Below are 23,263 nucleotides of genomic sequence, written 5' to 3' on the forward strand. Positions count from 1 at the left end.
CACCAATAAAATGCCCATATTCCTCCATTAGTTCATTGGACCTCCCCACTTGTTTGTCAGTGTATTTCTTCTTGGTGCTCAGGGCTTGTTCCTGGCCCTCTCAGTCATCATTCCTGTTGGGGCTCAGCTGTTTTGATCTTCCATCTGTGAAGATCAAACCTGGGTTGATTATGTGCAAGGCAACTGTCTTACCCACTGGACTCTCTCTCCAGCTCTGAAATTTAGTATTTTTTGTTGTGGTTAAATTTCTCATTATTTTTGTTTGGTTTCTTGAAGAGGGCTAAGTTAGCGAAATATCCAAGATAATTTATTGAAGGTGATTTATTTAGAATGTAATGCAATGGTGTATATTGAGCTTAGTAGCATGAAGTCTATAGATGGCTTCATAACAACTGGTGTTGAGTTAGAAGCACTGCTTATTTATTTACTTGCTAGTTTTTGGGCCATACCCTGGCAGTACTCGGTGGGCTACATATGGTGCTGGTAATTCAAACCAGCATCAGCCACATGCAAGGCAAGTACCTTACCACCTCTACTATCTTTTTTTTTTTTTTTTTTTTTTTGCTTTTTGGGTCACACCCGGCAATGCACAGGGGTTACTCCTGGCTCTGCACTCAGGAATTACTCCTGGAGGTGCTCAGGGGACCATATAGGATGCTGGGAATCGAACCCGGGTCGGCCGAGTGCAAGGCAAACGCCCTACCGCTGTGCTATTGTTCCAGCCAGCCTCTACTATCTTTCTGGTCCAGATATCCTGCTTTGATTTGCCCGTAAATGACCTACACTTGCCGGTGGCGTATGCTAGTTACTGAAGGATAGAAAATGAGTCGATTAAACAGGTAAATCCGGAGCCGCTGAGCGAGAATCGGACCCTCTGCACCTAAAGACTTTGATTCCAGAGATGTAACACATTCGGGCATCCAGCGCAGCATCCGATAGCGATGCACTGGGACACCGAACTGGGCTACAACTCTGTGCTGCCGGGGGTGGATTTTTTTCCTCCCCACCCTGTCTTCCTGCACGGAAAGCAGCGGCCTGGTGGCACCCACGTGGCAGGCGCCATCTTCTGTGACTCCAAACCCACAGGTTTTTACTTTTGGGGCTCCCAGGAACTCATGGGAAGGGGGCATAACCGGCACGCCCTCGGCCCAGATAAATCCGGAGCCGCTGAGCGCGAATCGGACTCTCTGCGCCTAAAGACTTTGAATTCAGAGACTTCTTACAGCAATGCACTGGGACTGTGAGCTGGGCTATGTAATTTCTGGCAGAATTTTCCCTGGACTTTATACAGAAATCCAAAACCACGCGGACGCTGCTGCGTCTGCGCGACTTAACATTTATAATTGTCAGCAATGTGAAACGGTTCCATTTGAACAGGTCTGACTTGGGGGGGAAACTCCAAATAATAACAGTAAGTTTTTGTTGAAATAGTGAAGGTTTTTAATGTAGCAGCCACCTCTCTGGACTGTGAACTAAGCAAAAGCCCCACGCTGGCCGACGTGGCGTACACCATACTATGAGGCGCAGGAAGGGAGGTGAAGGGGAAAAAGAAAAAAAAAAAAGGGAAAAGGAAAAAGGAAAAATAAAAAAGAGAGAGAGAGAGTTATGTACTTGTAGCAGTGGGGCTACATATCTCTTCATTTCCAGCAATGAAAAACTAATTATCAAATGTAGTAGGTCTGTCTCTCTTGGTTGGAAACTCCAACAACTATAGTGAGTTTTGTGTTGAATTATGGAATGTAATCAAGGTAAAGAAAAAATGAAGTGAAATTCATTAGTTATACAGTAGGGGTAGGGGGTGGGGGCGGGGGATATACTGGGGTTTCTGGTGGTGGAATATGGGCACTGGTGAAGGGATGGGTGTTTGAATATTGTATAACTGACATATAAACCTGAGAACTTTGTAACTTTCCACATGGTGATTTAATAAAAAGTTTTTTTTAAAAAAAGAAAATGAGTCGATTAGGCAGGGTTCCCTTTCTCTCTGAGCAGCAGTTATATGCACTGTAGCACTGTTGTCCCATTGTTCATTGATTTGCTCGAGCAGGCACCAGTAACGTCTCCATAGTGGACACTCGTTGTTACTGTTTTTGGCATATCGAATACGCCACGGGGAGCTTGCCAGGCTCTGCCGTAGCAGTTATATGAGATACTGTTAACATGTGGAGCAGCATATAACTAAATGCTGAACTAAGAGCTCAGTGGATGGAGGCGCCAGAGAAGATTTCCTACAGTTTTTGAAGAATAACCCAGCCTGAAGGATATGATGAGGGAGAAGGAAATGCTTCTAGTACTGGGCAGCATTGTGGGTCCTATAGTTAGAAAACTTATGTTTTGTTCCTGTTGAGTTAAGAATCAGTGAGTGTCTGGGGGCTGGAGAGATAGTACAGCTGGTAGGGTACTTGCCTTGCACACGGCCGACCCAGTTGGATCCCTGGCACCCCATATGGTCTCCCAAGCCTTGCCAGGAGTGATTCCTGAGCACAGAGCCAGGAGTAAGTCCAGAGCACTGCTGGGTATGACCCCAAAACAAACCAACCAACAAAATAATAAGTGTGTGACTTAACTAGTGTGTTAGGCCTCAGTCTTTTAATCTATAAGTAGCTAAAGATTGATTATTGTCTTATTAAAGTATTATGATTTTGCTGTTTTAAGGAAGGAACTTCAAGAAGTATCCATTTACCCTCTGTGTCTGGGCAGCATGCTGGTGCCGTGGGATTGCAAGGAAGTAAGGATCAGTTATTTCAGACAGGGATTTTCTTCCCCCCCCCCCTTTTTGAGGTATAGTTACAAAGCTTTCATGTTTGAGCTTTTGTCATACAATCATCAAACACCCACCCCTTCACCAGTGCACATTTTCCACCACCAAAATCCCCAGTATCTGCCCTCCCCCACCCCATTCACCCCTTCCCCTGCCTGTGTGGCAGACGATTTGCACAATACTGTCTCTCTACTGTGGTTACATTTGATATTTCGACACTTCCCCACCACCACTCAAACGTGCTGAAAAGGCAATGCTAGACAATTGGTTTTGTATTGCTTGTTATGGATAAAATATAATGTTGCAGGCTCCAAGAGCAGCCACGCACCCTAGGAATTCTAAAATTTTAATAATTAGGGTCTGGAGAGGTCTCTGCAGCAAGCTGCTCAGTTTCGAGATTTGTGTGTGTGTCTCTGGATCATGGCCGTGTGGGAGCTTAGGTAGCTGGTGGCAGTTTGTGGCATCATCTCAGAGCTTCATCGGGGCCGGGGGAAGGAGAAGGGGCGACAGACCGGGATTTTGAAAAATCATGTGAGACTGTAAACGAGAACATAGGCTGGAGAGATGGTACAGAGCACACGGCCTTGCCTTGCACGCCGGAATCTCATGCAACCCTGGTTCTGCATATGGTTCCCCAGCGTCATCGGTCAGTGATCCTTGAGCACTACCAGGTGTCGCCCCCAAACCAAAACCGAAACCCAAAAAAGAAATGCAGAGTGAGGTAGAGTTAGGAAGGACCCTCTGATTTTGAATGTTTCTGACAGGCTTTAGGAGGGATGACATTCATGTTAGGTAGACGTAAGCCAGGCCTGGGCAAGCAGGTGGGGGGTGGGGGTACAGGGTGGCTTACGACATGGTGGGTAAGATTGTTTGGCTGAATTTGTATGATTGGTGCAGAGGGTAGGGAAAAGTAAAGAAAATAGAAAGATGAAATGGAGTTGGCTTGTGGAGTGACTTAAAGATGGATTTCAGAGGCTTGGTTTTTCACATCTGTAGGCTTTTATGCTTTTTTTTTTTGCCACACCTGGAAATCCTCAGGGCTTATTTCTGGCTCAGCAATCATGAATCGCTCCTGGCTGGGCTCAGAGTGGACCTCTGGGGTTCCCAGGGATCATTTCCAGGTCTACTGCATGCAAAACAAGCACTCTGCCCACTCTGCTAACTTTCAGTTCCTGCTTTTATTGTTTTTAGGTGAGGGAATAAGGGACATAAGCAATAATTGAAAATCTATTTGGTAAAGGGTAGTGATTGATTGTACTCTGGAACTGAGAAAGAGGGGGGGTCTTATCAGAGAGGACTGAGAATTCTGAGACTGAACACAGTACCTGTAATTTAAGAGAAAGTGAACAAGATTGAAGCAGCAACGGGCAGAGGAAAGGATATTGTCAGGGAAGGGAAAATGGCCCCATGTGGTAAGGGGCAGGGCTTCTCTTAGACAATGCTCTCAGGCAGGGCATAGCCGAGGTAAGGAAATTGGTCATTCGTGTTCATTGTTAGGAAAAGTTTTCTGGTAATTTGCCATTAGTTTGAAATTTTATAAGTCAGACAGGAATTTTCATGCTCCTTTTTTAAAATAAGAGCGTGGCCATTATGAATTCCACTTCTGTAATTATGTTGATTCTGATAAGCTCGTTGGAACAGAGCTTGTCACCTCCTTTTTGTTAGTGTTGAATGTTGCCCATTACGCACATCCTGTGAAGGGAAGCTGTGTGTGACTGGAGGGGCCTGTTCAGAGAACCTTGATAATCTCTACATCTTGGGAAGGAAGAAGGGCGGACATTAAGCCCTTGTGTTTAACACACCGTTTATTGGTACATTATCCCAGGTTTCTTTTTCATTTATAGTTGGGGCAGAAAGGTGGAAAGTATCAGTGCCAAAACCACTGATCCAGACCAGAACTGGGACAGAACTGCTCTGAACTCATGCAGTTCATCATTTCTCGTCAACCGAGGCCCCGCAGAGACGCTTGCAGATAGCTATGGAGAGAGATGAGTTTCTGACATTGATATGGATTAACTAAAACTAGTTACCTGAAGACTATTTCAAAATAACAACCCTAATGATGCTCACTGAAATGTTATCAATGGCAGGGAAGTTTCTCAAAGAAAAAGTATGAGAGAAAGCTCAAGGAAAATCCAAACAGAAATCACAGAGTTCGAGAATACTGTAGCCAAGGGGCCAAAGAGATAGTCCAGTGGGTAGGACGCTTGTCTTGCACCTGGCAGACCTGAATTCTATCTCCTGCATCCCATGTAGTCCCCCTGAGCACTGCCAGAATGACTTCTGAGCATCGAGCCAGAGTAAGCCCCGAGCACAGCTGGGTGTGGCACGAAAACAGAGTAAAACAATAAGAATACTGTAGCTGAACTACAAAATATGATAGAGGGGCAGGGAGATAGTATAGTGGGTAGGGTGGCTTCTTTTTTGGGTGGGGAGGGCACACTTGATGGTGTTCAGGACTGACTCCCAGCTCTGTGCTCAGGGATCACTCTTGGTGGGACGCGGGAGATCATATGTGATACCAGGAATCTAACCCAGATTGGCCACATGCAAGAATGTTGCACTACTCATTGTACTATCATTCCAGCCCTCTAATATTCTTTTAAATGATCTGTCTTAGGAGTGTGTTGGTGTCCTGTTCAGAGTTCTGCAAGGCAAAGTCAAGCACACTACCCACTGTGCTATCTCTTTGGCCCTTATCTATTACTCTTCTTGTCTTATTACTTGTGGCCTTCCCCCCCCCCCCCTGCCCTTTCCCACCTCATCAAATATGGGATGTCTTCAGTTTCCCTCTTTCATATTCATAAACTATTCTCATTTTAAGCCTAGGTTACATTTTTTTAACTTTTACTTTTTCTAGGAACTCGTTGTAACACACTCCTTTCCCTTCCTGAATTCATTTACTATTTATTACTTCACCTCACTCAACCATTAGTCATGGTACATTGCTGTGAAATACACCTCCTCCTTCTTTTCCTTTTCCTTCTCCTTCTCCTTCCTTCACCTGCAGTCAATGTGCGAGAAACAGACTGAAGTCAATACACGTGGCTTTGTGATATCAGGCTCACTGCTATTAAACAAACAAATAAACAAAACAAACAAACAAACAAACAACATGTAGGGGCCAGAGAGATAGTACAGACTGTACAGAGCTTGTCTTCCATGTGGCTGACCTGGGTTCGATTCCTGGCATTCTGTATGGTCTCTCAAACCCTGCCAGGTATGATTCTTTTCTTTTTTATCTTTTTTTTTTTTTTTTTTTTACTCTTTTGGGTCACACCCAGTGGTTCTCACAAGTTACTCCTGGCTCTGTACTCAGGAATTACTTTGGGTTGTGCTCAGGGGACCATATGGGATGTCACGGATCAAACCTGGGTTGGCCACATGCAAGGCAAACGCCCTACCCGCTGTACCATTGCTCTGGCCCCAGGTGTAATTCTTGAGTGCAGAGCCAGAACTAAGCCCTGAGCTTAGCTGAGTATGCCTCCCTCACCTAAACCTCCCAAAAATAGTAAATTTTTGGGCTGGCGCGATAGCACAGCAGGTAGGGCGTTTGCCTTGCATCAGCCAACCCAGGTTCGATTCCTCCACCCCTCTTGGAGAGCCCGGCAAGCTACCAAGAGTATCCTGCCCACACGGCAGAGCCTGGCAAGCTCCCTGTGGCGTATTCAATATGCCAAAAACAGTAACAACAAGTCTCACAATGGAGATGTTACTGGTGCCCGCTCAAGCAAATCGATGAGCAATGGTATGACAGTCATACAGTCATATAGATTTTCGGATATATAAGAAATTTTTTTCCCTAAAACTTAACGAAAAAAAAGGAAGTATAGTGAAAAGTCCATCTACCCTTAGTCTCCTGTCAAACTATTCTTTCTCCCACCATTATTAATCTCTATATGTCCTCTCAGCATTTATTTTTCCTTCCTATTTCTTTTACAGAAAATTTGACCTCCTACATATAGCCCTATGTACAATGAATACTTTCAGTTTCTCTTGGAGATCTTTTTATATCACTTCACAGTGAGCTTCCACATTGTTCTCAATGTTTTATGGCCATATCATAATTTCATAAGTGGTTGGGAATTTTCACCTGGGTAAATCCCCAAATAACTAAAAAATTTGAATGGCTTTTTTTTTTTTTGGTCACAGTTGGTGGTGCTCAGGGGTACTCCTGACTCTGCACTTGTGAATCCCTCCTGTTGTGCTCAGGGGACAATATAGAATGCTGGGTATTTAACCGGTATTGACTACGTGCAATGCAAGTGACCTATCTGTTGTACTATCTTTCCAGCCCTTGACCTTTCAGTTTTATCTAAGAAATCTGTATGCTTTTATATTTATTTTCTGTTTTGCTTTTGAGGCCACACCTTGCATTGCTCAGGGGTTACTCCTGATCCTGCACTCAGGAATTACACCTGATGGTACTAGGGGACCATCTGGGATACCAGGGATTGAACCTGGGTTGGATTTGTACAAAGCAAGAGTCCTACCCACTGTATTATATCTCCAACGCTATATGCTTTTATATTTCTGTAGTGTGTTTTCAAGCTCTTTAAATTCACTTTATAAAAAGCAAGGTAGGTTTTATTGAAACTTATTTAGAAGTACATGTCACTCTATCACTCTCATCCCATTGATCCTAATTTGCTCGAGCAGGCTCAGTAACGTCTCCATTCATCCTAGCCCTGAGATTTTAGCAGCCTCTCTTTACTTGTCCTTCTCAATGGTGTTGCATTGAAGGCTTTTTCAAGGTCAGGGGAATGAGACCCATCATTGTTACTGTATTTGGCATATGAATATGCCACACGGAGCTTGCCAGGTTCTCCAGTGCGGGCAGGAAAACTGCCAGTACTTGCCAGGTTCTTCAAGGGGGAGAACTTGGCTAGAAGATGTGGATTCTGGGAGCTTTGTTTTACAGTCTCTGGATGTTGGCCATTGATGGGATTATGGGGGTGGGGAGGTTTCTGGGTGTGACCGCCTAGCTACTGGAAAATGGGGGATCTGGGCAGAAGAGGCCCAGTCCCGACCTGAGCAGCCTTGGAGATCTCAGCCCCGGGTCCTGCACACTTGGGTTGCTCTGCCAGTTCCTTCATGTGTGAGGCTTGTCCGAGCATGTGGAGAGGGGCCCAAGCCTCACATGTGGAGAGGGGCCTTGAGCATGGCTGTGGCTGGGTTCCCTGGAGGTCTTCAGCTGCCGGGGCTCTGCTTGAGGTGGGGAGGGAAACTCAGCCTAACCCCTCTGAGGGACCCTGGTGAAGACAGCCAGGCTTGAGGGCAAGAGACTATGTGTCACTTCTTCTGGGAGCTTGGTTTTATGGTCTCTGGATGTTGGCCATTGATGGGATTACAGTTACGAAGTGGCAAGTGCCATATTTAGAAATATTTTCTCATATATTTAATTTTTATTTAATTTTTCAATGTTACAGAGTTCTTGAACTGCCAAACAATGCCTGAGAATTCAAAGAAAGAAATGGTACAATGGACAGCATCGTACACCCATCATACAGTACATTAAAACTTGATTCATGTACATTTTGATAATTTCACAATCTTTGTAAAAGTTATAGCAAGAATTGTAAAACAAGGTCCATAGAGCAAAGAGTGGAAGCAGTCAGAAGGTGTGCATGCTTCATTTGCCAATGCTCAAGCTTCCTCTTTTAGGCTCAAATGACTAACTGCCTCTTTCTAGTTAGCCTCTTGATGACTTTCTTCAGTCCCTCTTGCCTTAATCAGTATGTATTCTGAGCAGCACTGCACTGCACTGCCGTCCCATCCCGTTGTTCATCAATTTGCTCATACTTCACTGTCGCACTATCGTAGCACAAAGAGAGAAGCATATATTTGAGAGAGAACACAGGCTTTCCTGGAGTGGAAATAAAGAGGCAGAGAAACTTTGAGTCAAGCAAGCGAGATATGTGATCAAGGGAGATCACATATCTTGAAGAACAAGCCAACGCTCCAGATTCTTGAAGTTGATCTGCACAAGACCACTCTGAGGGTGGATTCTTAGTTTTACATAAATAAAGGAGGAAAATATGGGGTTTTGCTTACTCTGGTGCAGGTTTCTTCATTCAATAAAGCTCTACCATGGTCTTTTCATGTGCTCTACGATTGGCAAATAGGGGGTTTGCTGGAGAAACACAGCCTGCTTTGTAATGGCTAATAAAAGTATTCATTAGTTCATTTATAACCGTTTGTGAATTTACTTCCTTTCCTTTCCTTACTTCCTTAAAATCAACAGAGCATGTAGAAAAGAATCTCTACATGAGTTAAGCTTTGAGAAACAAAACGGATGTAGAAAGAAGATATGTAAATACTATTTCTATAGAAAGAAATTAAATCTTAAAAAAATTCTAAGTGAAGTATGTGTGACAGAAAAGTGACTTGCTGAATGGTATTGAACACATTTGTTGAGATGAATTTGACTTCTCAAAGTGATCTGGTGGGTAGGCCTGAAAAATAGAGACTATTAAAACCTGGGCTTTGACATTTAAGAAGATTCTCTATTAAAAGAAGTACAACAAAACTATGAAAGCTAACCTGCTTAGAATGCACAAATAAATTGTAAAGGACTTAAAAATTTCATTATTAAATTTTTATTTTATGTGAAATGAATATAGTGCCAAGATAGCCCAAACTGGTATTTCAACTGCCTGAGTGTTCAAGTGTGTCTATGTTATTGCAAGACCATTCCTTTGGGGAGGGACTACATATTCCTGCAAAATACTTTCAATCAAACACTCTGCTGATCTCTGGGATACTTTTGCTATTTTTCCCCCCCATATTAATTTTCTCCTTTTTATTTTCTTTTTTGTTTCTGGGCCACACCCCACTGTGCTCAGAGGGCTTACTTCTGGCTCTGTTCTCATGAATCCATTTGTAATGGTGAGGATAGAACCTGGGTTTACCATGGAAAGGCAAGTTCCCTACCCACTGTACTATTTTTCCAGCCCCTGTTTGTTTGTTTCTGGGCCACACCCAGCTTGTGTTCAGGTCTGACTCCTGACTTCACTCAGGACTCACTCTGGCAGGACTCATGGGACCACCTGGGATGCCAGGGATCAAACCTGGGTTGGTCATATGCAAGGCCAGTGCCCTATCACCATACTATTGCCCCAGCCCCTGTAGCCCCTTTTAAAAATATTTCTATATTAGGTCCTTGATTTCCTTCTCTCTTTATATTTGTGCTCTTTTATACTTATCCTGAAAATCTAGCCTGGTAGCACAGAATTAACTGAGAGATATTAGGATACTTTAAGATTACTATTAATGTTTAATTAAACATAGTCCTTCTGGGGCTGGAGTGATAGCATCGCAGGTAGGTTGTTTGTCTTACATGCAGCCGACTCGGATTCGAGTCCCAGCATCCCATATGGTCCCCTGAGCACTGCCAGGAGTAATTCCTGAGTGCATAAGCCAGGAGTAACCCCTGAGCATCGCTAGGTGTGACCCAAAAAGCAAAACAAAACAAAACAAAACATATGGTCCTTCTACAAAGCAGATGGGGATCATTGGAGCCCAGACAGTCACCTTGTCCAGAACTCCCCCAAACCTCACTCTGGCACTACCTGTGCTAAGTTCCACCCCTTCCAGCACCTACTCACTGATATTGCTCTGCTCTCTGCTCGGGGGACCGTTTCATTCTGAACACATTTTCTTGCTCCCCAGACACCCATCTTCTTTCTTATGTGGTGCCATTTATAAAAACCTATAAGGAGTGTTGTATTCCCAGCTCATGGAAGAGAGACTTGATCGGCATGAACCAAGGCTGGGAAGGAAGAAGAAAGCTAATTGTAAGGAGCGGGTGGGCTGCTGGTATCTTGTCGGTAGTCACCTGTTACTTGCTAGTTTTTTCTCTGTTCCTCATCCTGGGCCAGGAAACAGCTGTGGCTGCCGTGCAAGTGTTCCGTGCTGCTGAGTTAACTGCTCTTTTCCCCTGTAGGTCCTTTCGCATAACCTGTGCACGGTGCTGAAGGTCCCGCATGACCCTGTTGCCCTTGAAGAACACTTCAGGGATGACGATGAGGGACCCGTTTCCAATCAGGGCTATATGCCCTATCTGAACAAATTCATTTTGGAGAAGGTATGATTCTAACCTCTTCTTGCTTTCAGCACTGGTTTGTTCACATATTTCATATTGGCCTGGGAGCCTCTTGTTGGTGAGCACAAAAAGGTGTGAAGCTTCATGAGATAAATTAGAAAAGAGAAAGGAAGAAACTAGTGGGGCTCCTTGTAATCCATTGCTACTTAAATTGGGTTTAATATTTTATTTTCTTTTTGGTTGGTGGGGTTGGGGGGCACAGCCTTTGGTGCTCAGGGTTTGTGAATTCTGGCTCTGTGCTCAGGAATCACCCCTGTCAGGGCTTGGGATATTAATCACTTTATTTATTTGGGGATTTTGGGCCATACTTGACTGCGCTCAAGGCTTACTCCTGGCTTTGTGCTCAGTGATCACTCCTGGGTGACCTTTGTTACCTGGTATTGAACTGGAGTTGGCCATGTGCAAGGCTAGCACTTAACACCAGTAATATTTTCCATTTCCTGGAGTAATAATTCTTTTTTTTTTTTTTTTTTTTTTTTTGCTTTTTGGGTCACACCTGGCGATGCACAGGGGTTACTCCTGGCTCTGCACTCAGGAATCACCCCTGGCCGTGCTCAGGGGACCATATGGGATGCTGGGATTCGAACCCGGGTCGGCCACGTGCAAGGCAAACGCCCTACCCGCTGTGCTATCGCTCCAGCCCCCCTGGAGTAATAATTCTTAATAACTTGTTGATTATCTTTGCACACCTTCTTTAATTTGTTAAAGAAGACCGCACCTACACAATTATGTTATTATTTTTTTAAAGTGGTGCTCAAAGAGTTCCTAGCCTTGGTGCTCAGGGCTTATTCCTGGTTCTGCCCAGGAATAACTCCTGGGTAGTGCTCTGGGGACCATATGGGATGCCAAGATCGAACCCGGGTCAGCCGTGTGCAAGGCAAACTCCCTACCCACTGTACTATCATCTCTCCAGCTACCTTTTTTTCTCTTATGCCACAGCCTGGTTCTTTGTTTTATAACCTCCTGGGCACTGTGGGGTGTGGCCACCAACCAACCAACCAACCCTCAAACCTCTCCCACCAAAAAAAATAAATAAATAAAACCCATATTTGGCTGGAGAGATAGCTTAGAGGGATGAGTACATGACCTGCATGTGGGAGGCCTGTGGTTGAGGCCTAGGTTGATGCCTGGCACTGCATAGACCCCTAAGAGCCCCTTGGAGTGGTTCTTGAGCACAGAGCGGAAGTAGTCCCCAGCACTGCTAGATGTCGCCCCCAAATTCAGATAAACATTAAAAAAAAAAAATGCTGGGGCTGGAGAGATAGCACAGCGGGTAGGGCGTTTGCCTTGCACGCGGCCGACCCGGGTTCAAATCCCAGCATCCCATATGGTCCCCTGAGCACGGCCAGGGGTAATTCCTGAGTGCAAAGCCAGGAGTAACCCCTGTGCATCGCCAGGTGTGACCCAAAAAGCAAAAAAAAAAAAATAAAATAAAATAAAAAAAAAATGCTTTCCCTGGGCCTAGGGTAGGCTGCTTGCTTTGTATGGGACTGATCCAGTCTGGTTGCTGTCATCTCATATAGGTGACAGTACTCAAGGGTGAGTACTGCCAAGAATAGTTCCTGAGAGCAGAGCCAGAAGTACCCATGAACATTGCTGGATGTGTTTCCCCCTTCAAAAAAAAGATTTTACCATACTAAGATACAACTATTTACATTTTTTTAATGTCTTTGTTGCTATAATATTTCATTGCTCTCTCTCTATGCACACACACACACACACATATATGTGTGTGTGTGTGTGTGTGTGTCTGTCTGTCTGTCTGTCTGTCTGTCTGTGGGGTGATTGGATCACGCCTGGGGGTGCTCAGGGCTTATCCCTGGCTCTGTGCTCAGGGATCATGCCTGGCAAGGCTCTGGGAATCATATGGAGTTCTGGGGACTGAACTTGCATTACTTGTGTGCAAGGTAAGTGTTTAACCTACTGTACCATCTCTCCGGTCCCTGTATAATTATTTTTTATGATTAATGTCTTTATAGTAGCACAGTAATTAATATTTATAGTAGAATAGTAAAATTTGCTAGTAGTTTGCAAAATGCCAAAAAAATTTGTTAGTTTGTATCTTTATCTGTTATTTCATAATAGCCTCATACTACAATTTTTTTGTTTGTTTGTTTTGAAGTGGGAGGCTGCTACTGGCGATGCTTAGGGCTTACTCCTGCCCTGTGCTCAGGAATCATTCTTGACAGGCATCTCACAAATGGCATATACTTACAATATGATTCTTATTTATTTACTTTTATTTCTTTGTGTGTGGGAGATGGGTTTGGGGCCACATCTGGCAGTACTGAAGGGCCATTCCTTGCAGTGCTTATGATCAGACGGGGGCAACAGCGGGCAAGGCAAGCGTCACAATCCCTGTACTGACTCTCCAGTCTCTAATTCTATTTATATGAGACACAGAAAAAGGACAAACACAGAGGTACAAAGTAGATACGTAAAGTGAACCAATAGGTAAGGAAACTAAATACTCTGTAGAGGCTCGAGAGATAGCACTTGGAGCACTGGATTTGATCCCTGACATCTATACAATCACCTGAGCCTCATCAGGAGTAAGCTCTGAACACAGAGTTAGGAGTAAATCCTGAGCACCCCGTAAGGTGGCCCCCAAACCAAAAAGAAAATAAAAACAAAGTGAAAATGTAAACAAAAAGAAAATAAAAACAAAATAACAAAATGTTCTTTAGTAATTTGAAGTGCTGTATCCTAATAGTGCATTCCCCTCCTTACAAATTTCTTTAAATATCTTGAATTTTAAAATGTTCTTTGTTTTCCTATTGAGCTATTTTATAATTTTGTAACTGGGATTGAAAATATAGCAGCAAAAAGGTTAGCCAGTACGTGTGAAGAAAAAGTTACTCAAAGAGCAAGTGAGGATGTGATGAAACAGGGAGCCCTTGTTTATCATTGCTTGGCCACCTGGAGTGGAATTTTGCCAGTCCTTCAGTCCAAATAAAGCAGCCAAGGTTTCCATGGTGTGGGTTTAAATTGAGCAAAGATTGGTGCCTTGTTTTTAAACTTGGTTGAAATAAAATGCCAATATTGACTAAAGAATGTTAATATAGAACTTAGAGTTTCATTAGCTATGCAAAGAAAATATAAAACAGTGATTTGGGGGCTGGAGCAATAGCACAGTGGGTAGGGCATTTACCTTGTACTCGGCCAACCCGGGTTCGATTCCCAGTATCCCATATGGTCCCCTGAGCACTGCCAGGAGTAATTCCTAAGTGCAGAGCCAGGAGTAACCCCTGTGTATCACCAGGTGTGATCCAAAAAAAGCAAAAAAACAAAAACAAAAACAAACCAACAAACCACAGTGATTTGCAAGATTTGCTTTTCTTGTAATATAAGAAACATATACTTGTGTATGTATGGGTGTATGTATATATATATATATAAGTATATATATATATACACACACAAAGACTTTCATTTGATTTTCATATTAATCCTGTGATGCTTAACTGGAACTTTTTCCCCCCTTTTGTGCTGGGGATTGAACTCCAAGTCTCATAGATATGAAGAGTGGGCTCTACCAATGAATAACTGCACTCTTTTTTATTATTTTTTTTTAATTTTAATTTTTTGAATCGCCATGAGAACAGTTACAAAGCTTTCCAGTTTAAGTCTCGGTCATACAATGATCAAACATCCATCCCTTCACCAGTGCAAATTTTCCATCACCAAGAACCCCAGTATACCCCCCATCCCACCCCTCCCCTTGCCTATGTGGCAGATGATTTCCATTTTATTCTCTCTCCACTTTGATCACATACAATATTTTGACAAAAGACCCACCATTATTATTTGAAATTTCCCCCCAACAATCAGACCTGCCGAAAAGTTCTGATCATTAGATAATTTGTTTTCTATTGCTGATTATGAAGAGCATATGATGTCACACAGCCGCAAAGCAGCCATGTGATTTTGGACTTCTGATATTTTAGTAATAATTCTGGAGGGATTTCTGCCAAAAGCCTCCGGTTTCTGAGATTGGTTTGTGTGCCTCTGGGATCATGGCTGTTCAGGAGCCAGGAGCCGTTTGTGGGCAGCAACTCGGGGCCTCGTCGGGAGGGGGAGAGGGGCCAGTTCCACCCCCCATCCCGTAATATACTATACTCTCCAGCCCCCATAGTATTCACTTGGATCCTTTTTGTCCTGCGTGTCACATCACTGCAGTCTCATACCTGGCTGTCCAATAGGCTCTGAAAAGGTGGCAGCCACCATGCCGCCGGGGAGAAAAGGCCGAAGGGACAAACACCTTTCCCCACTGAGGTAGCATGGCACTGTAGATTAATGCTCAGTCCAGATGCATTTCTGCCAGGAGCCGCTGGGTTCTGAGATTGGTTTGTGTGCCTCTGGGATCGTGGCTGTTCAGGAGCCAGGAGCTGTTCATGGGCAGCAACTCGGGGCTTCGTTGGGGCGAGGAGGGGAGTAGTTCTACTCTTAAATATTTCTAAATTGTGATTTTTAAGGAAATACTTTAAGAAAAAAAAGTGACAGTTTTATTGAGTTAAAATCTACACACCATATACTTTTGCTCTTTATTTATGTAAAAGCTACGTTGTTTTTTTTTTTTTTTATCTCTCCCAGCAGTGTTCAGGACTTGTTTTTGGCTCTGTGCTCAGGGATTACTTCTGACAGCGCTCAGACCATATGGGATGCCAGGGATTGAACCTGGGTCAGTCTCATGCAGGGCAAGAACCCTACCCACTGTACTGTCACTCCAGCCTACTTTTGCAATTTAAAATATAAAGTTCCACAACAACCCAAGTGCCCAATGACAGATGGCAAAGGTGGCACATAATCTCAATAGAATGCAAAAAGAAATCTCACCACTTGGAATAATGTGGGTGAGAATTCAGTCCTTTACTGAGTTTCTTCCCTGCTGGGGAGTTTTTTTTACTCTTTTACTTACTTTCCAATAAACTTTTCCATTTTCAAACCACAACAGAAAATAATGTGGATGAAATGAAGGGGACTAGGCTAAACAAAATAGTCATTAGGAGAAAGATGCTCTATGATTTCACCTTGTGAAGAATATAAAGAAATAAAGCAGATAAAGGCAGATAGAGGCAGATAAAACCAATCTAAAAACCAATCCTTGGATTCAGACCACAGCATTAAGTGACTAGAGACCTCCGGGCATAGGGGCACAAAGGATGAGGGTCCAGTAGCCTCAGGGCTTGGTTATAGATACTTTAGTGGTGTGGTGTGATAACATACATTTGAAAGAGATGTAAACCTATATTCCTAAAACATAAAGTGTTGTAAGCCAGTTTTACCTTAATAATAAAAAATTATTATTATTTAAATTTAAATTTAAATAAAATTTAAATAAAACCCTACAACACCCGATCTAGAAAGTATAACTCGGTGGGCACTATAAGTCAAAGGGGGTTGACAGTAGAAAGAGTCTAACAAGCTCTGCCGTAAGGGAGGGAGCAGTTACCAAATTCACAGCAACAATACAACTGCCTTTCTGATAAGCATTGCTAAGTGCTGTGAAGGAAAAATGGGTTGTTAGTGTGTGGGTTATCTAGGAGAGGGTGGGGCGCCACCTGGAGAAATCTCCCTGAGGAAGTAACATTTAGGCGGGGACCTAAAGAATAAACAGGAATTGCCTGCGTGCTGTGGTGGAGGAGGCTGCAGAGCAGAGGAGGCCACATGTCTGAGCACTCAGGCAGGAGTGAGAAGAAGGCCAGGGCCCGGGAGATAGCTCAGAGGTGCCTGGGCTTCATCTTCAGCATCACCCGTTCCCCTGAGCCATCACAGGGAATGATTCTGGAGCATCATGCTGGGAGGGGCCCGCAGACAAGAACGAAAACAGCAACAACAAAACAGAGAAGGCCAGCCCGGCTGCACTAACATAAGCCAAAAGGAGAAAGTAGGAAGAGGAAGCTCGAGAGGCTGACAGGGACCAAATCGAACAGGGCCTTGTGATGAGCTGAGTATGGCGCTCTTTGGTCAGGATATGTGCTGTCGTGAAGATGTTTGTTGGATTTTAACTGAAAACAGTTTAGCAAGGTATTGAGGGCTATGAGTTTCGTATTTAATGCTTGTTCACCAAATTGCAGCAAGGGTGTGAACGGAGATTAACTCAAAGTCATTTTTCTCTTTAAAAAATGTTATTTTTTTTCCTTTTTTCTTTTTTTTGAGGGGGCCACACCTGGCAGTGCTCAGAGGTTATTCCTGCCTCTGCCTTCAGGAATTACTCTTGGTGGTGCTTGGGGGATCATATGGGATGCTGGAGATTGGACCTGGGTTGGCTGTGTGTAAGGCAAATGCCCTACCTGGTGCACAGTAGCTCCAACCTCATCCCTCTAACTCATAGAAGGACTAGAAATGCGTGATTCCTTACTCCATCTCACCTAAGATATAAAATGTACTCCAACGTCTCATTTTTTTTTGCCACACATTTTCAATCAGTAGTCTCACATCTTTCAGAAATAATAGCTGCCAGTATCTTCAGGGTGTCTGAATGGAAGATAATATTTTAGAAAGAAATGTGTAGTTTTCAATTTTAGCATGTTTGTTTTTCACTGAACTCCACATATAGGAAGAATAAAATAGCAAGAAATACTATATATTTATAGACTTAAATTTTGACTGAAGGGGCTGGAGCGATAGCACAGCGGGTAGGGTGTTTGCCTTGCACGCGGCTGACCCAGGTTCGAATCCCAGCGTCCCATATGGTCCCCTGAGCATCGCCAGGAGTAGTTCCTGAGTGCAGAGCCAGGAGTAACCCCTGTGCATAGCCTGGTGTGACCCAAAAAGCAAAAAAAAAAAAAAAAAAAAATTGACTCAATGTAGCACTGTAGCCCTGTCATCCCATTGTTCATCGATTTGCGCGAGTGGGCACCAGTAACATCTCCATTGTGAGACTTGTTGTTACTGTTTTTGGCATATCGAATATGCCATGTGTAGCTTGCCAGGCTCTCCAAGAGGGATGGAGGAATCGAACCTGGGTTGGCCTTGTGCAAGGCAAATGCCCTACCCGCTGTGCTATCACTCCAGTCCTTGACTCAAAGTACTAAGAGTATTTTTATAACTGAGTTGACCTGTTTTCAAAACTAGAGTTTTCATCCCAACTAGCTTGTGGCATAAATATAGGGGAGCTGACTTTTTTGGGTTTTAGGTAGTGATTGTAGAATGTTTTCTCAGAAAGAATTTATACTCTTTGGTTGATAAATCTACTTTACAGAATCTGCTCTCAAGATAGAATAAGAATCAGATAACAATTTAATCTTTCTAATTCATATTTTCAAAAAAGTTGGAATGACATGGTAAATTATTCTGTATTGATGCCAACTTAAACAATGATACATGCGTCCCATCCCCAGTTTTAAAAAATACTCAATGTAAATGGGTCAAAATCTTATCATGATGGCCTCTAGATGTTGAAGTTATAGGTGTGATATGTTTTATCAATAAATTCCTTTCTCCCCTTTAATTTCCAACAGTAACCTGTATTATTTATCTCTGTAATAGTAAGGATCGGTTAAAAAGCACTTTGACGAAGTGGTGAGATAGTTCAGGGCAAGCCTCAAGTTGGATCCCTGGCATCATATAGCTCCCTGAGCACCACTGCTTGTGGGTGTCAAATCCTCCGGACTTCACTAGGTATGGCCCATAGGACAGAAGCACCCCTGGGCCTGATCAGCCAGTGGGTGTCTAGTGGGGTCTTGGCAATGAACTGCCCAGCCTAGTTGGTCAAATATCGCCAGGAGTGGCTCACAGGCTTCACACTGCCCTTGGGAGGCTTCCCTCCCCAAACCGCAACCACTTTGAAAACTGTTTTATGTTACCTCTTTTCAAGTGGGATTGGATCGATAGCACAGCGGGTAGGGCGTTTGCCTTGCACGTGGCCAAGAGAGCCCAGCAAGCTACCGAGAGTATCCTGCCCGCATGGCAGCGCCTGGCAAGCTACCCGTGGTGTATTCAATATGCCAAAAACACTAATAGCAAGTCTCACAATGGAGACGCTACTGGTGTCCGCTGAAGCAAATCGGTGAACGACAGGAGGACAGTACTACAGTGCTACGGTGCTGTTCAAGTGAAAGCACAGGATGATACCATGCTCTACACTCACTGGGATGAGTGTCATAAAAAAGACAGAAAATGACAAGTACTGATGAGGATGTGATGAGATGACTATCCTCATATGCTGCTAACACTGTTGAATGTGGTCTCAAGACAAACAAATCCTTTTTTGTTTATTTGTTTGTTTGTTTGTGTCTTTCTTATTTGTGTCTTTCCAGAAGGCACTCCTGGCTCTGTGCTCAGGGATATTCTTGGCAGCTTCAAAGGATCATTGGGGGTGCTGGGGATTGAATACAGATTTAGTCTCCCAGTGCAGGGCAAGCTCCTGAACCACTGTGCTATTTCTTTGGCCCAAAAAGTTATTCTTTCTTTAAAATCAGCATTTTGTAATTATCTTTATAAGTCTTTTCAGTCCTCTGTTACCTAAGAGGTTTATTCTTTGATACTATTGTGAATGCAGTTATTTTTTAAACTTCCTTTTCATATTTCTTTTATAAAACACATCTGAATTTTCTTTTTGTTCTTTTTCTTTCTTCCTTTTTTTTTTGTGGGGGGGTTGCTCCCAGAATTAGCTACTCAGGCTGATGGTTCAGTTGCAAGGGAAGCCCAAATTACTCTAACTAGGACTTTCAGTTCTACACTGAAGAGAAGTGATGAGTGTGGGCATCCTTATTCTTTTTGCTTTCACCAAGTAAGTGTGATGTTGGTGTAGATTTTCATATATAACTTCATTTTGGACTTTTTTGGGGGGAGGTGGAGGGCAGAGTCTTAGCCTTACCTGGTGATGTCCAGCCATTTCTCCTGCTTGCAAAGTCTATGCTTCAGCATGTTGAATGATCTTACTGACCACAATTGTCTATATTTTAACACATGTAAATAACATCATTTAACATTTAATGTGCTTTAAAAATTATTTAATCATTAAAAAAATGGAATCACCATGAGATACATGAGATGCACAGTTAAAAAATTCATGATTGGGTTTCAGTCATACAGTGTTTTAACACCCATCCCTTCACCAGTGTACATTTCCCACCACTAATGTCCCCAGTTTCCCTCCCACCACCACCCACCCCACAGGCCTCCCAGCTTGCCTGATAGAACTTTGCAAGAAAAATATATCCAACCCCATCAAAAAATGAGATGAAGAACTGAACAGAAACTTCCTCAAGCAAGAAATACGGGGCTGGAGTGATAGTACAATGGATTGGGCCTTTGCCTTGTATGCGGCCAAACTTGGTTTGATTCTTAGCATCCCATATGGTCCCCCAAGCACTACCAGGAGTAACTCCTGAATGCAGAGCCAGGAGTAACCCCTAACCCGCTGGGAGGGAGTCAAAAAGCCAAAGAAGAAATACAAATGGCCGAAAGGCACATGAAAAGATGCTCTGTCCCACTAATCATCAGAGAAATGCTAATCAAAAACAATGATGAGATACCATCTCACACCACAGAGACTGGCATACATCAAAAAGAACAAGAACAACCAGTGCTGATGTGGATGCAGGGAGAAAGGGACTCTCATTCATTGTTAGTGGGAATCTTGACTAGTCCAGCCTTTTTAGAAAACAGTATGAACGTTCCTAAAAAAGCAAAACAAACAAGCAAAAAAACCCTAGAAATTGAGCTTCCATGTGACCTGATGTTTAATATGCTTTTACCTTTGACTATGACTAAAGAATAAATAATAGATTAGAAGGGTTAGGGGTGTAGCTCATACTTCACGTGTGTGAGACTCTGGGTTTGATTCCCCCCACATTCCCTCACTCTCCCTAAAAAATGAATACTAACTTAGATTTTATAGAAAGAATCAGCCAAATGAAAATTATTACATTTGGATGAAAATGCTACCTCTTATTTATCAGACAAGCAAATTTATGGAGGATTTGTTCAGCTTCTGACTCCATTGGAGTCTTTCACCCAAACAACTTTCACTGGACTGTCTTATTGAGCTGCAGAGCCAGTGTCTCTTGCTGCATGCGTACTGCTCTCTGTAGCATTTGGCACGATTAAACAACCTTTTAAACAGCTTCTTCCATCAGTTTCCATGTCTCAGTGGTTCATCTTGTTATTTTGACTGCTCTTTCACTTATCACCATTTCCCTTCCTCTGCTTGCTTTGTGGATGTCGGTATTTCTGAGATTCTCTATTTTTTCCCTCCATTTTTCTTCTTTGGTGGTGAGGTCCAGTCCCGGGCTTACCCAGGCGGGCACACCATCACAGAGTGCATTCCTCTTGCTGATCTTGTGTCTTTTCTCACTTTATGCCCTCTCTCTATTTCACTGACTATCCCAGCTTCCGTTATCTTCATATTTTGTTTATTTTCATGGGGGCAGGGCCACACCTGACAGTGCTTAGGGGCTACTCATGGCTCTGGGTTCCAGTTCCCTGCTTGTAAAGCATGTGTGCGGAATGTTGAACTCAGTGGGCCCATCAGCCATCTTCAGTCTGTGGCTGGTTCACGGATCTGTCTCTCTTAGTGTGTAGCTTCGCTTTGGCGAGGAACACCCTACCCAAATGCCTTCCCAGAACTCTAACTGAAGATGTCCATAACGAACAGTTGTTTCCCACCCCCCCTCCTTTCCTGTGTTTGTCCCCTGCTTCCTGTGGCTGTGGCTGTTCTCAAATATGGTTGAATATGTTTGTTCCACCAAGCATGGACTGTCCCTGCCGCGTTCACTCTGTTTCCTTGTCTCTCCTCTAAAACTTCCCGTTGTGCGTGGGGAGATAGTACAGGGTTTAGGTGCATAGCAGGCTTTGCCTGTCGCCAATTCTAGTCCAAGTCCCTGACACCACATGGTTCCCCAAGCACCGTCAGGTGTGACTCTGAGCGCCTGGGGTGGCTTCATGGGGCCTGAGCAGCGTCACCTCCTCAGATCCTTGCACTGAACCCCTGACCTGGTTGACCCCGTCATCCCTGGGAATGCCTCTGGGCCTCCTGAGCACCCTGCACTCCCCCTCCTCCGCCGAAAGCCTCTTCAGTTGGGGTTATCTTATAGCCTAATTCTTAAGATGAAATGCTTTTGAGATGTGATCATGTTACTTTTCCAGCCGTAAAGCAACTCCCCCCTCGGGAACCCCATAGTCTGCCACATAATCGCAGAACCACTTCTTTCTCAGAGCAAAGCTGTGTGCTTCATGCACATGGCCTTCTCCCCGTCTGCTCTATTTTCCTCTTAGTGCTTTTGGTGGGTGCAGAGAGAGAGAAAGAGAGACAGAGACAGGCAGAGAGACAGAGAGAGACAGAGAAACACAGAGAGTTGTTGGTGGTAACCATTGAAACTGGTTCTGCAGGGATTTCTTCTATCCGTGATGCACTCCAGCCTCCAGCCTCTGGATTTTACAAGTAGTTTGGTGTAGTGATAGCGTCAAGCTGGGAATTGTGGTTAAAATTGTGGTTTTGGGAGCCAGAGTGATAGGGTGTTTGCCTTGCATGTGCTGACCCGGGTTCTATCCCTGACATCCCATTTGATCCCCTGAGCACTGCCAGGAGTAATTTCTGAGAGCAGAGCCAGGGATAACCTTTAAGCATCACCAGATTGTGACCCCCCCCCACCCCGCCAGAAAAAAAAAGCAAAAAATTTCAGGTTTTGATCTTTATAAACAATATTAACTTGGTGATTGGTTTTCTGAACTTATATCCTTGATACATAAAATCCAGTATAGACTTATGTAAGTTTATGTGATTTATTATATGTTATATATAAGGATTTACATGTATCCTTGAAGGGCTAATCCAAGGTTTAAGTGAGAAAATGTATACCAAAAGTTAAGCATATATGAGGTCCTCAATGAAAGGCGTTAAAGAAATAAGGAAAGAAGCCCACAAAGAGAAGCATTCACAATAGCCAAAATCCGGAAGTGACCCAAGTATCCAAGAACAGATGCTACGATAAAGAGACTATGGCCAGAGTAAACAATGGAATGCTACTTGTTCATAAGCAAAGATGAAGTCATGCAATTTGTTGCTGTGTGGGTAGACCTGGGCAATACCGTGAGAAGTGAAGTTAGCCAGAAGGAGAGGGACAGAGAGAATGGCTTCTTTCATATGTGGAATATAAAGAAATAAACTTAGAAGGAAATAAACAACAAAGACCCAAAACCTATAGAAACAGAACTGGCTTTTAGTAAGAGGCATATCATATCACTGGAGGGGAGATCGGGGCACAGGACAGGTATGTGGGGGAATAGGACACTGGGACAGTGACGGAGGGAAGCTGACACTGGTGGAAGATGTGGTGTGGAATATTTTGTGCCTGAAACCCTGCCATTATTGGCAGTAAATCACAGCACCTAAAATTAGAAAAATGAAAAAGAAAGCAAAGCAGCAGTTAGCAGCAGCTTTTCCTTCACAT

The 23,263-nt window shown here is 43.6% G+C and overlaps 1 protein-coding gene across 2 annotated transcripts in view; it reads left to right on the top strand.

Moving 5' to 3' along the window:
• SWAP70 (switching B cell complex subunit SWAP70) overlaps nucleotides 1-23,263 on the top strand; it is a 77,792-nt gene that overhangs the window by 16,885 nt on the left and 37,644 nt on the right. For both annotated transcript variants that reach the window (XM_055143997.1, XM_004613608.2), the window contains exon 2: nucleotides 10,707-10,847. In XM_055143997.1, coding sequence (XP_054999972.1) covers nucleotides 10,707-10,847 — 141 coding nt within the window. The remainder of the gene's footprint in view (nucleotides 1-10,706; nucleotides 10,848-23,263) is intronic.

This window comes from Sorex araneus, chromosome 6 (genome assembly GCF_027595985.1).
Source record: "Sorex araneus isolate mSorAra2 chromosome 6, mSorAra2.pri, whole genome shotgun sequence".
Classification (NCBI taxonomy): Eukaryota; Metazoa; Chordata; class Mammalia; order Eulipotyphla; family Soricidae; genus Sorex; species Sorex araneus.